The sequence below is a fragment of the Hirundo rustica genome, chromosome 13, assembly GCF_015227805.2.
Source record: "Hirundo rustica isolate bHirRus1 chromosome 13, bHirRus1.pri.v3, whole genome shotgun sequence".
NCBI lineage: Eukaryota > Metazoa > Chordata > Aves > Passeriformes > Hirundinidae > Hirundo > Hirundo rustica.
The window spans coordinates 10,056,282-10,069,652 of record NC_053462.1 but is presented as its reverse complement, the minus strand read 5'-3'; the positions used below and the strand labels follow the sequence as shown (position 1 = coordinate 10,069,652).

General features: G+C 38.8%; 1 protein-coding gene across 2 annotated transcripts; it reads right to left on the bottom strand.

Annotated features, from left to right (window-relative positions):
- Positions 1–646: 646 nt before the first annotated feature.
- On the bottom strand, positions 647–9,084 carry DTWD1 (DTW domain containing 1). 2 transcript variants are annotated; one of them, XM_058422400.1, is made up of 5 exons: positions 8,862–9,084; positions 6,932–7,210; positions 5,774–5,917; positions 4,736–4,928; positions 647–940 (listed from the first exon to the last, which is right to left on the bottom strand). In XM_058422400.1, exons 2-5 carry the CDS (start codon positions 7,202–7,204, stop codon positions 711–713), a joined length of 840 nt encoding a protein of 279 aa, XP_058278383.1. In that variant the 5' UTR covers positions 7,205–7,210; positions 8,862–9,084; the 3' UTR covers positions 647–710. The 2 variants fall into 2 exon arrangements, with proteins under 2 accessions (XP_058278383.1, XP_039933487.1); XM_040077553.1 differs by having other exon boundaries at positions 4,655–4,928; positions 8,862–9,080.
- Between the last annotated feature and the right edge of the window lie 4,287 nt (positions 9,085–13,371).

The window sequence follows — 13,371 nt, the reverse complement described above, 5'->3', positions numbered from 1 at the left end:
ATTTTCCAAGACACTGTTTCTATGCTCATCAGGGTGTGAGTGCCCTCCTAGAGAATATGCTACAAGTGATAACAAAAACGTGGCTGTTTTGTTTAAAAAATAATCTATTGTAATTTTTCAGTCTGTCACTTTGACAATATACATTTTGTCTTAAGTAACACATTTCTGAGAATATTCAGAAATATTTATCTAGAATTTTGCAGAATTAATCTTGAATGTATAAAATTCATATTCAGTTAATGTGCTCTTTCATTCTGTATTGCTGTCACTCTCCCTGGCAACTAAACACCATCTGCTCATGTCAGTAAGCCATGAAGGTGAAATCAGTATTGCTGTGTAAACCACAAAGAAAACATCTGACAGAAGTATTAGTAACAATGAAAAGCCAGCATGCTAATTCCTTCTTACAGTTAAAAGAGATGACTCTTTATGGCAAGAGGGGTCAAGTCCTCCACTCCCATCTCAGGAAATGTGCTCATCACAGTGAGTGAAGTACAGCAATATTTAGCAAAATGTAACTGTTTTCAAATAAGTAACTCTAATCAGACTGCTCATCTGAGCAGTTCTACAACCTCAAGCGTGCAGGATGAGGTCTGCAGCTCACTTTTGGACATTTATTTAGAGTGCAATCTGTTTCCAAAAAAAATCCCAGTTATGTTTGTGCAGTTTATTATTACAAAGAAGAGTAGTGTCATGCACCAACAGACAGCTTACTCTTTTCCTGCACAACACTTGGCATCTTTAATCAAGGTATACATAAATGAAAAGAAAAAAAGCAGATTATCATATTGTCCTTTGTAGCTCTCTTTCAAAATCTCCTGATGATAGTCCACAAGGAAATAATAAATTGCTTCTATTGTGGAAAGGTATGTATCTGGTTTTCCCTTCTGATGACGCCAAAAGCAAGTTTTCCTTGTCTTCAACTCAATTTGCAGTAACCCTGTCAAGGAAAAAAGATGACCTAGATTAGACAATGTGGATTGGTGGCCAGAATGTCAAACAAGATTTTAGTTTTGTCTTCTGAGTTTGCTTGCTAGCCTGCTCAGTGCCTGCACGAAAATAATTTCTCTTCCTGTACCTCCATTTTTCATCTGTAAAACTGAGGCAATAATTTTATCCTCCTTGGACCACTTAGGAATTTGATGAAGTGCTAGGTTACAATCTTCATATCTGCAGTTAATTACAGGTTATCCTTTCACTCAAAAAGCCACACAGCCCTTAGTAAACTGCAGAGTTGCTTCCCATGGCAACAGTGAAACCCACATCTACCAAGACCCATCAATCTTCATAAAATTATTGCTTCATCTTTTGCAAAGTTAATACATTTCAAGCGTAAAACAGAATCCCTCAGACTGTTAGCATTGCTGAAGAGCCAGAAACTTTTCACTTATGCTTGTTAAGTAACTGAAACCTCACTGAAATTACTCAGGAGTAAGTATGACAGCATCTCGTAATTAACTTTATTAGATACTAAAAGCATTCCCACTTAAGATGAAAGAGGGAATTTGGTGCCTGTATGTCACAAGAAAATCTTCAATCTGTTTATGTCTCTGTAACTATTCCATTATTCAGATAAATTTTAAACATGTATCTCAAGTTTTAAGTTTTTAAGTTTCCTAAGATGCAAACTATTCAAAACACCTTAATGTGTTATCACTTTGTAAACAGGACAGGCAGTTGGATCATGAAGAACATACCTGTCAACAATATCAGAAGCAGATTGTAAAGTTATCTTTTTCTATCACAATCTGATACTCTGTCTAATGGGACAGTTTAGGTAACAGTACAAAAACCAGTATGGTCTAAGAATTGCTTGTAAGTTATGGACAGGGAAGTTTCAGTAAGGTCCAAATTCAGGCTAGAGCCCAGCACTTGTAATTCTACACTTTTAACCTACAAAATGTGTTTAATTCTTTTCAGTGTAATTGCAAGAGGGATTTAGTTGTTTGCTTTGCAGTTAGTAATGTATGGTATCCTGCATTGTAGAAGAAATCTCAATTATAGCATTTAAAAACACCCTGGACAGGAGAGCCTGTCCCTGAATTTAAATGTTATTATTGGCATTTCAGAACCAAAACCTCAAAATGTCATAATCTAATTGTTACCTCTAACAATCCTACACATTGAAACTTAAAATAGTAGTAGGAAATTGCATTAAGCTTGTTGCCCTCAAGAGTTTTTAACACTTGAATTCTCAGCCCTAACCAAAGTGAAAACTTCCATCAAACCCAGCAGTGCTTCCACCCTAAAAGCAGTGAAGTAAATGTCAGGGATGATTCCTCCAATGTGAACTCCCATGTAGTTGTGGCTTGAATACAAACAAACACTACTGAGCTTACCACAAGTGCAGCATCAGCTGCTTCAAACAAAAGATTTTTTAAAATACTTTTCATTTTAAAAAAATAAAACCAGAGGGGGTTAAGGATAAAAGTTTACTGAGCATGTTTCATCTGTTGTGTCTCTGTATACAGCCAAGGGCAATGTTTGCTTACAAATATGCACTGTTCATATGAAACCCCACAATACTAATGTGTAAGCTAATAAAATATTTGGCTAGTACAAAGCAGTTCAAACTTAAAGGAAAAAAAATCCAAAGCAATCAGTTTCGTTAACAATCATGGTGATATTGGTAGTAAGCTCCATCACTCATGTGAGAAAGTCATAATTTACATTAAAGTCAACTGTTTTCTGACCTAGAGATCACTTTTAATGAAGTAATCAATCCTAGACATTACCAATTCTCATGCATTTTTTTGTCTTTAACTGATTTAGTTTTCTCTTATAAAGATATATTAAGCACTTTTCCAAGATATAGAAGTATTTTTTGTCCAAGTTCTCTCAGCTTATTTTAAGATAAATGTGCTCATTTGCTTTCTCTTGCAGCACAATTTACTGGATTTACTGTCTATATAAATATAGACAGGTTTACAAAACACAAGGCTTTTCTTTACATTTTCTTGGCTTCATTAATGTTTTCATTCAGTATTTCTTGTAACTTACTCTTAATAAGTATGGCAATTACTTTTTATTTGGAATTATGAACACTCCTTTTTGAACTTTAGCATATGATGAATATTTTGTTGGATGATGACTTCATTTGCAATTGAACTGAAAAATGAAAACAGTTCTCTATTTTTCATGTATATACAACAAAAAAATGTCATCAGTTTATGCCTAAGGAACCTCTGCCCCATTCATTGTGAAAGTGAAAACTTCAATCTCTAAAAGGGCTATTAATGCAATTTATGTTCTTTATGACAAATACTGAGGAAAGTAATGCATGCATGGGCTGTGCACGTTGTTATACCCAATGTGTGGATGGGTAAAACTCTTCCATACTAGAAACTGACTTTCGTGACACTATTAAACCTCACAGCACTCCTGAAGGGTGCTCAGGAACCCAGGGGGCTGCAAAAACAGCTGGAACCGAGATGTTCTAGAAAGGAGAGAGCAATCAGCATTGTCATGGGGAAACTGGAAACCATTCAAGAGCTCCAAGGTACCACCAATTAGGACATTTAGACTAATATATGCATAGGCTTCCATGGAAACTTTTGCTTCCCCTGGCTGCCTGTTACTTTTCTTGAATTCATCCTCTTAAAATAAGTTTCAAATGCCTTACATTAACTTGCAACATGTAATTCCTCTAATCTTTACAGTAATACTTCAATGTAGCTGATAGAGTATGTTTTACGTTAAACTAAATACTTGTAACAGGATTTTAATTAGCCAATATATCATATTAACATGTGGGATTCTTTAATAGACTGACTAGGCAGCAAGGCAACGTTCATCGTCTATGAAAGGAAGTCTGTGAAATTCCTCATAGGACCCAGTGCGAAGCAGCAGTAGTATGTATGTATGTATATACATGTTGCATATAAACTTGACAACCTGCCTCCCAGCTAAGTGCACGTTTTGTACTAATGAAAGTATTTTCAAACTCCTGTTCATCTCAAAGGAAATGGAATGCTATTGCTAAATTGTTTTGTCTTTTGCGGTTTTAATTAGAATGCTTAAACGTAAACTTCTTGTAAAGAACCTAAGACAAAAACTTTTTACAGAATTACCAGTTTGTGCATTCAGAGTTGGAAGGGTGTTGAGGGCAAGCAGCCATTCCCTTTTTGTCTGGAGTAGTGAGAGCATGGAAATGTCCATTAGCAACTTCAGGAGAAAGAGAACCCAAGCAATGACGAACCTGTGCTGAACCTCCTGAATCCCTCATTTATCTTCCTGGGGCCTGTCTGCCACCAACATCAAGAGAAATGGTCCTGTGGGTCTCTGGAAAGCAGGCAGCCACCTGCAAAGGAAATCTTCCTGCCTTCCTTCCTACTGTTCTACTCTCTAAGATGACAGCTTCTGTTCTCTGAGACTGAGGAAATTTGCTCCAATAGAGAAGTGACACAAATAAATGTAAATGCTTTTTTAGTACTAGGATTATCTTTTTGCAGAATAAATTATATGACATGAAAAGTAATGGAGTTTTTGGCTCAAAGTATTCTACAGCCCTGGAACAGGCTGCTGAATCCTTCATATACACTCAGATATAGGGGTACATAAAAGCTTACACTGTGCTCAGGTTTCTATATAGACATATGTCCCTTAATCATTTCTGCAGCAATAACATCTCAGTATCAACTTGTGGTTTTTTTACCTTGAAGTCGTTCATCAGTTATTATCTTGTTAGTTTGATTCCAGGTACTGTCAATAAATATTATTTTCTTCAGTCTAGTACCTTCACTCCTGCTGCTTGAGATGCCTTCACTGGGATTTTTTTCTTCTTCAGGTTCTACTTTTGCTTGTTTAAGAAGTGGCTCTCTGGAACAGTCATCATCACTAGCACAGACACCTTTCTTGGTGTACTTTTGGAGATGGAAAGCAATATCTTTTACTGAAACTGAATTGGGGCCAGGAAATATAAGTGCTATCTGAATGAAGAAAACAAAGAGATGTGAGTGTCAATAAAATCTAATAAAACAACAGGAATTGTATCAAACAACAGAAATTTTCTACCCTGTCTATAAACATTTAAGTCAGGACGAGATGAAATAGTATCTCTTAAAAATATTCTATTGTCTTATATAGTGTAAAATCCATGTTAAAAACATGTTAATGAATTGAGATCCTTAACAGACATTTTTAAGTAATGTTACTTCCATGCCTCTACTACTACCTCTAACACTTCTGTACAAAAAGATTTTCCAAGCCAAGACACTGGTGTCAGCCCTGAGGAAGTTCAAATGTCACCTGTCACTGCAGTATATGGGGCAGGAGGGCCAGAAAAGAATAGCTTACTCTTTAAATGAACATATACATCCAAGTTCATAGCTCAATTTTTTTGTGCTCTATGCTATGATAGACAAGAGTTGCATTTTACCTGTTTTCCTCTGTCATAGTGAATGTTAAAAATTTTAAGGTTTAAATACTGCAGCTGCTACATGAGCATAGCATTCAACTGCTGTTTAACTTGCTCCAAGTTGAATACTTTAATTTTTAGGCAAAAGATTTCTTCAGGTACCCAGTAAATCCAATTGTCCATTATGTGAGGTGATGAACATACAAAATTCAAGGTGATTGAATAGTGCTGCAGTCTTTCTCAGCTTTGGAGAAAAGGTTCCAGTGCAGAACTCTGTGTTTGCGGAGCTAAGTTTTGAGAGCACAGGATGGACTGCACTAATGCAACAGTGGTTTCCTCCCAGCAGGGCACTACCACTGCAGGAGAAAGCTGCAGCTCCCCAGCATAAAGCCTGGCTAACTCTAGAGAATCTCTTACTTCGTGTCTCTTCTCTTCATATTCTGGAATGCAAGGGTATTTATAAATTGTAACATCATCAGGTGCCAGGAGCTTAGCATGCACAGCAGTGCTTTTGCCGTCGGTTTCATTTGGGTGTTTAATAATGTCAATCTTCAAAGGTAACTAGAGTAAAAGAAGAAAAAAGCACTATTTATCATCATATTTACAAACATCTGTACAAAAACTTACTCAAAATTTGGGAGACATTCCTATGGGTGTGTAATTGAAACATCTGGCAATTTTTGATAGGTTTAGAACTAAACTAGAGACAAGTTAGAAGATGCACCTTTTACATTCAATTTATGCAAATACCTAAGTAAGCAATGATGCACTTTGGAATGCTGCCAGCAGTAGCATAGTAAAATCTCCAGAAATAGAATCAATAAGGTAAATTAGATGTGGTCTTAATTTAAGCAATATAATGGTTCTAAATATGAATACTTATCTCTATTAGATATTCACCCAACTGTGAAAAGGGCTATTTCAATGAAAATACACCTAAGTTTACTAGGTCAAATTTCCAAAGTACTTCTAAAGTATTTTTATGGTGCTTTCAAACTCCAGTATCTTCAAAATGCATCTTGGATCCTAACTGATTTTGCAAAAAGTCTCAGTCCTCTCTGAGAGCTTCCCCAAGTATCTTAGCTGAAAGGCATTATACTATTTATATTTTAAGAGTACTTATCTGAATTATGGAACCATGACATATAGGAATGTCTTTTAGGTCACATTTTATGTAAAATGCACCCTCGGTTATGGAGAATTTTTTTGTTCACAATAGAATGTGTTCTGGCCAGAGTTATTAGAAACGGAAGAATGTGCAAGGGCACCATAAAGAAACTTTCAACAACTAAGTGAAAACACAGTTGCATGAGAAGCTGAGTGACTTCAGCCTATACTCTCATTTAGGAGATACATAAATGTTTATGTGAGGATTGGAACATTTTCAGTGTTTGTACATGTAATTCCTCAAGTAAAACCAGCAATTTTATCTAACTGTAGTTTATTCATTCTTATAGCTGCATTCAAGTTGAATGTAAAGAATGAGTCAGAAAAGAAATGGCTCCAGCCAGACTATTCTGTCCACAGTAACTAAAACCCAAAAGAAATTATAAGAAATCATTAACAAATAGTAACCTTCACAGTTGGAATTTCTTTGGTAGGGACAGTTTCTACAGGAACAAAGCATGTATAACAATAAAACATCCTTGAACTATTGCATCGAGGGCATTTTGATCTCCCACTCTTCTTTGCCTTTTCCAGTACTTCCTGCGATGCTAACTGTAATTGTTGAAGTGGATTATCTTGAAATGATGATGGAGTCTGCAGTAGGCTTTCCAAACACTCAGTATTTCCTTTTGCTCCTTGAGCGTTTTCTTCATTTGAAAGTGTAGATGAATTTAAAGACATGGTTAGCTGAAACCGACAAAATGTTAAATAAAAATCCAATTACTATGAACTTATCTACTGGAAATTATTCTATTATATCCGATTTAACAAAAATCTCTCATCAAAGAAGGTAATCCCTACAAGAGAAAGAATAATAAAATCATCTGAGTCAAGAGATTTCAGGAGAGCATGAGATAAACAGCTGGAAAGAACTTGAGATCTGCATCCTTAATGCACAGATGCACATTCATTATCCCACTCACTGAACTACTGCAGAAGTCTATTATTTCTCTGTTGTTAGGATCTGTGCCTAAAAGTTTATGAAAACACTGGTGAGCAGTGTTTACCTGGATGAGCAATCCTATTTGTCTCCATCATGACTACTGATAAGAAATTATATGCCTACAGGACAGAAATTTGTAAGACAAAACTTAATTGTGCAGATTTAGATCTCCACCCTAAGATCTGTGTGGGGGCCAACCCAACAACCTGAATGAAATCCTGCTTGGATAGAACTCTGTAAAATAGAAGAAATTTTCCAGGAGAAGAGTTTGAGGCTGAAAAGAAACAGCCAGAAGAGGCCTTTGGTGTCCCAGGTACCAGATAGTAAGTGCTGAGCCAGTCTAGACTTCTGCAAGTTTGTGTTTATTTAGTACCATTGATGGATTTTTTTTTTCAGGCTTTTTTCAGGACAGCTGTTGTCTCACCCTCTGCAGCTGGCACAAAACTTTCAGCATGTACTGTGAGCAAGGCATGAGAAATATGACCATGTGCCCACCCCAGGGCAGACAGAATTAGTGCTGCTGTGCTGTCACAACCCCTTCTGACTGATCACTTGGGGTGCTCTCTCATCCTCAAAGCTGCCCCCAGCCAGGAGACTGTGCAGCCTCCAGTAGTTATAAACTGCCTTTGGCACTTTGTGCTGCATCACTTGCAATAAAAGAAGTTATTCTCAGTATTTACTTTCAGCTAATTTAGGTTTACTTTTCCATATCCAGGATCACACTTAGGAAATGATGTAGCAAAGTCACGTTTAACAAAAACAAACAGTAAGTCCTGAAATGCAATCCAAAATTAAGCGATTAAATAAAATCAAGTCTAATATAATTGGAAAGTAACAAACCAAAAAAACTCACTTAAGTTTCCAACACAAAATTAAAATCAATCCAAGAAAAAAATGGTTATTTTCTGGTAAAATTAAATACTCATGCATGCTATGATACCTTCCCTCCCCCTCTGCAAAGGCCTAACTTTTGAAAGGGCAGGGATGTCCTCTCAAATAAACACAAAATCTAATATGCATACGAATTTTCTAGTGCAATTTGCTTGCAAGTTTCGCTGAGATAAAGCAAGCATACTTTACATCTCAGGGTAACCTGTGCTATTCTCAAGTTTCCTCAGAAGCAGAGGGCGAGAGGCCCTGGAATTGGACATGCATTCCCAGCCTGCAAACTGATTCTTTTCAGTGTAATGTCTTGCACTCCGTGGCGCTCAACGGTGACACCCTGAAGCACTTTTGTTATCTATACTGACAAGGGATAAGGCTGCGGCCTCAAAAGAATAGCTGTGCCCGGGCTGCAGCACTATACATACAGCACAGTGCACAGACTAGAACTCTAAGACTTAAATCTCATTTCAAACACATATTTTTAAGACTAAATAAAAACTCCGACTGCACCTCATCTCCAAACCCCTGGTAAATCACTGCCGGTGGAGAGTACCCTCCACACGCCAGCTCCAATTCTAGGACAACTCAGAACGTCGGCCGGTCCACTTGGGGGGTTGCAAAGCTCATGGGGTGCCACACACTCCCTCTATGCGGCTGCTGGCCGCTATCAGCCGAGCGAGCTGAGCGCGGGCCGGCTCCGGAGCGCAGCGCTCGCAGCTTCTGCGGGCGGGGACAGCCCTCGGCCGCTGCTGTGCCAGCGGAGAAACAGCGCGGTTCTGCCGCCCGGGCGTGCCCGAACGGCCCCGTCCCGCGGCCGCAGCGGCACCGAGGCCCCTGCGGGCGCAAAGCCGCTTCCTGCCCGAGCCCGCCCCGCTCAGAGCGCGGGCCCTCGGCGCTCCCGAGCCGTGCTGCCTCCTCTCTCCTCCCGCGGTGGGGCGGGAGCTCCTCGGCCGCTCCGCGCCCGGCTGCAGGCCCCCCGCGCCGCCCGCTCCTCACCCGCCGCCCGGCGCGGCTCCCGCACGGCCCTGGCAGGCCCCGGAACCAAAGTGCCGGGCTCGGCCGCCGCGGGGAGGCGGGGAGCGGAAGCAGTCCGGGGCTGAGCGGGGCTGCCGCCGGGCCGCCTCTGCCTGAGGGGTTTTTGCGGGTCGGGGCGCCTCACGCTTCGCGTGGGCTGTTCCGTGTCTCGTGTCACAAAAACCTGGCCAGAAACCACTTCCAGCTACCTGGGCACGGGGGGAGAATGCCGCTGTTCCCAGCTGGGCCCGCGCCAGGTGTTTCCTGCCCTGTGTCCCGTGCCCAGCGCTGCCCCGCACTCCGTGAGGCGGCGCCGCCTGGAAACCGCTGGGCTGTGAGGCTGCGGCTTTGACTCCCGTGAGAAAGATAGATCAGATTTTTTTTTTTTTTTTACCCTGTATTTTTCCCCGCACCCAGTAGTATCCTTGGAGCATATGTATTGACTGGAAGAAGAGTACTGCTGCATTCCTGTCTGCCTGTTTTGCATCTCTCTCAAAAGGGAACATGGATCGCTTCTGTGGGGTTCCTTGGCCTGGTTAAGGATGCTTCTCCATAGTAGCATTTACCCAATATTCAGCCTTTAGGGTGAGCTTCGGCTAATAGACAGCCTTCACAGAGCTTCCAGCTTGTAAACAAAATACTGAACACATAAACATAGTATCAGATTTGTCACTTTTTCTTCAGTGTGTTTTAGAAGTACATGAATAATAATAGTATAATATTGTGGAGGTAGTGAGAAGGAAATGGAAGTTCTGTCTTTGTGATTAAATGCCTTTACATATCTTTCACAGATTTAGTATGTTTCTTAACGTCTAAGGCTGTGTGGTATTATTTTGTGTATTGGAAGAACCTACAGTGAACATGCTCTCAGTTTTAGTTGTCTAAAGTTTAAATATTTGCTAATATACCTCAGGTTTTTAAAAGACATTTGAGCGAGAGCAATTGTTAATATCTGTCAACAGAAAATACAAAAGCCTCCTTTTATTTTTGAAGAATTATTAGGGTCTGAAGACTTGGTGGGTCCAATTGGCTATAGTTTTAACTACCTGTGTGCTTGGAGAAGTGAACATGCAGGAGTCAGGTCCTGAGCAAAACCCTGTGAATGTAAATACTGGTTGAGTTTGAGTGTAGAATGTATTTTCAAGGCTCTTGGGCACTGCAAAAGAGCTTTGTAGAAATGGCAAACCTTTAGGAGAGCAGCCTCTCTGCTGTTAACTTTCTTTTTTCTTAAAGCTATGCCATGGAGGAAAATGCCTGGTGCTGTACAGCAGTGTTCTGCGGTTGGAACCGTGCTTGAGTGGTAATACTGAATAAAGCTTTGTTTAAAAGATTTGATCAGGCCGTGCCATTGCTAATATAAGAGAAAGTCCTGAACCCTGAGGCAGAAGGTTCTGATGAGGATGAAAGGGGGAATAGTTGGTTCTGATTGTACCTTTCTCTCTTTTCTTACACTAGTAAGACTGCTAGGGAAATCTTTGACTGTATCTGCCTTTCTGGTTTGTTGAAGAATTCAGTATAATGTGGTTAGCAGTGATTTGTCAAGAATGATATTCTTTTGGAAGAAGAAGGACATTCCTTTTGACCTGCCTACATTATTTGCAGGTATTGACTCACTCAAATCTTTTAAACCAGAAAATCTGCTCTTTTGAGCTGTGAACCAGAACATTTTCCCCCCACTGGACAAGGAAACAAGAAAATATGCGGAACATTCATTATAAAATTTATTTATTTTTTAAATTATATATCTAGGAGGAGGAACCTGACATAAAAATGGAAACACTTTCATTTAGGATAATACTCAAACAAAGTATTGAATTGTTTACATTTTTAATTGGTTTTACCTAACCATTTTTCTCTGAAATCTCAGCATCACAGAATGAGCATGTGTGTGTTAATAGTTTCAGTGCAGTCAATAACATTTCACTGATTTTACTTTTTTGGAGAAATAATTTTTCTTGCTGCCCTGCTGTTAAAATAGAGCACGTCAATGTCCTTCAATGATTACTCTGTTTTAATGCTTACTAAGTTATTTCAGGAAAGTGATCAATTTGATGATCAAGTTCAAACTACCTTTGGTTCCAACAATTTGCTCAAATATTTAAGCTGCTAGTTTAAATTCTTTGCTAGATCAAGGAGCAGTTTCCTCCTGTGCTTCCAAGGCTGTTCTCAACAGATGGAAGGCATTACTGGCCTTTCCGAGAACTTAAATTGCACATGATTTTATTTGTCTCTTTAGAAACATAATGACCCTTTTTTCTTGAGTTATCTCCTTCTCTAACGAAAAAGTTATAGTCTTTTTAATTACTCTGTGTCTGCTGTAATGGGCCTCCCTGGTCTATTTCTGTTTTTCTGGCTCTTTGAGATGATGTAATCCTCTCTGAATGCGGTACATGCGAGAGGAGGAAAGCAGTCTGCATTGCAAAGTTGCCAGAATTAGAGATTCTTAGATGTAAAATGCATTTATACTTTTATTGCAATTCTTTATGCAAAATAAAGTTCACAGGTTCTTAATTTAATCTTTGCATTTGTATAGGTTTCAGAAAAAGCTGTTTTTACGATGTACTGATTGCAGAAGGAATGGCTGAGTTGTATCTCTCTTGATGAGCTTTACTTTTTAGTGGGTAAGTTACACAAATATTATTCCTTTAGTATTATATGTAAATATCTGTATGAACATCAGACCACTCTCAGACTTGGAGATGAGAATAAACACATGTCACTGAAGCACAGAAACGTGCTCAAAAAGTGTTCTTGTGCCAGCATGGCCCAGATGATCTCGAGGAACATCTCACTGCCCTTGAACAGAGCACCCGAGAGGCATTGGCCCAGTTAAGTGTTTACAGCTTTCCTTCAGTCTGGGAGTGTGAAGTGTCAAGTTTATAATTTGAAAAAGCCTAATAAACTATAAGTCCCCGTTCTGCCTGGGATTTAGGAACAATTTGTTTAGGCCTAAACAAAGTGCAGACAAAAGTCTATTGCAAGCATGTTCTCCACAGATCGTGGTGTTCATAAAGGAAAGGTGAGGCTAGAATGGTAACTTTTAAGCCTTCCCATCCTTCCAGTGGTGCAGGAGACCTGTACAATGTGGTAAGTTTTGTGTGTAGACACATATAGGTGTAGATCCAGGTATATGTAAGGTCTTTGCCTGCTTGGAGCTTTTAATCAATAAAATCATCAATCCCGCCCCTATTTCTTGCTAAACCTGGCTAATTTTTAAAGACATTGTTACTGAATAAGTTACTGCAGAGGAAGCTCTGACTCAGGCAAGTGAGACGTGGAAAGCAAAGGAGTATTAAATATTTTTAATTCTTTTTATGAATAAAACAAGATCAAATTTTCTCCTCTTTTTTTTTTTTTTTTTCCCCTTGGATACAGAAATTGAATTACACCTATCTCTGTCCCCATATTGAAAAACTACTTTGGTTTCTTTATATTTCTAAGGGTATCTTGTAATCACATAAAGTATTGGGTTTAGACCTTTGTTCCTTATCTGAAGTATATTCACAGTTCATGGTGGGAATTGTCTTAGCTGAAAATACTGCATTGTGTGAAATAGAATTAATTATGAAATAAGTATTTTTAAATTTTTCAGGTAGAAATGTACAGGTGAGTTTCTTTGGCTTGCATGTAAAAAAGTACACAGCATTCTGTCTTATGGACCTTTTTTGCTTATTAAGTTGCTATTATTAATAAAATTGTTTTATTATTTTTTTCAAATTAACCTATCATCAAGTAGTATCACATTGATTAAATTTCACAATCTGTGTTGAAATAATTACTAACTGATAAGTCTTAAGAATATTGTAAATATTCTTCACATTTATAAATGAAGGAAACCTAATTCCTGTCATTTGTCCAAGTCAAAATACTGTCAAGCTGATAAAAGCGAGTTGTGCAGAGTGAAGGTAGATTTAAAATTCAGGTGGTTGAGCAGCCTTGATAAACTCAGTGTCTGAACACTGAGCTGTTGATAGTGCTTGCCATAAAACGTGTGGGCAAATGCAGC

Coding starts and splice junctions, on each gene's coding strand:
- DTWD1 (XM_040077553.1), bottom strand. CDS start 7,204: ATGTCTTTAAATTCATCTACACTTTCAAATGAAGAAAACGCTCAAGGA. Junction 5,918..6,931: donor AAGAAATTCCAACTGTGAAG/GTTACTATTTGT, acceptor CTTTTACTCTAG/TTACCTTTGAAGATTGACAT. Junction 4,929..5,773: donor ATGAAGAGAAGAGACACGAA/GTAAGAGATTCT, acceptor TTCTTCATTCAG/ATAGCACTTATATTTCCTGG.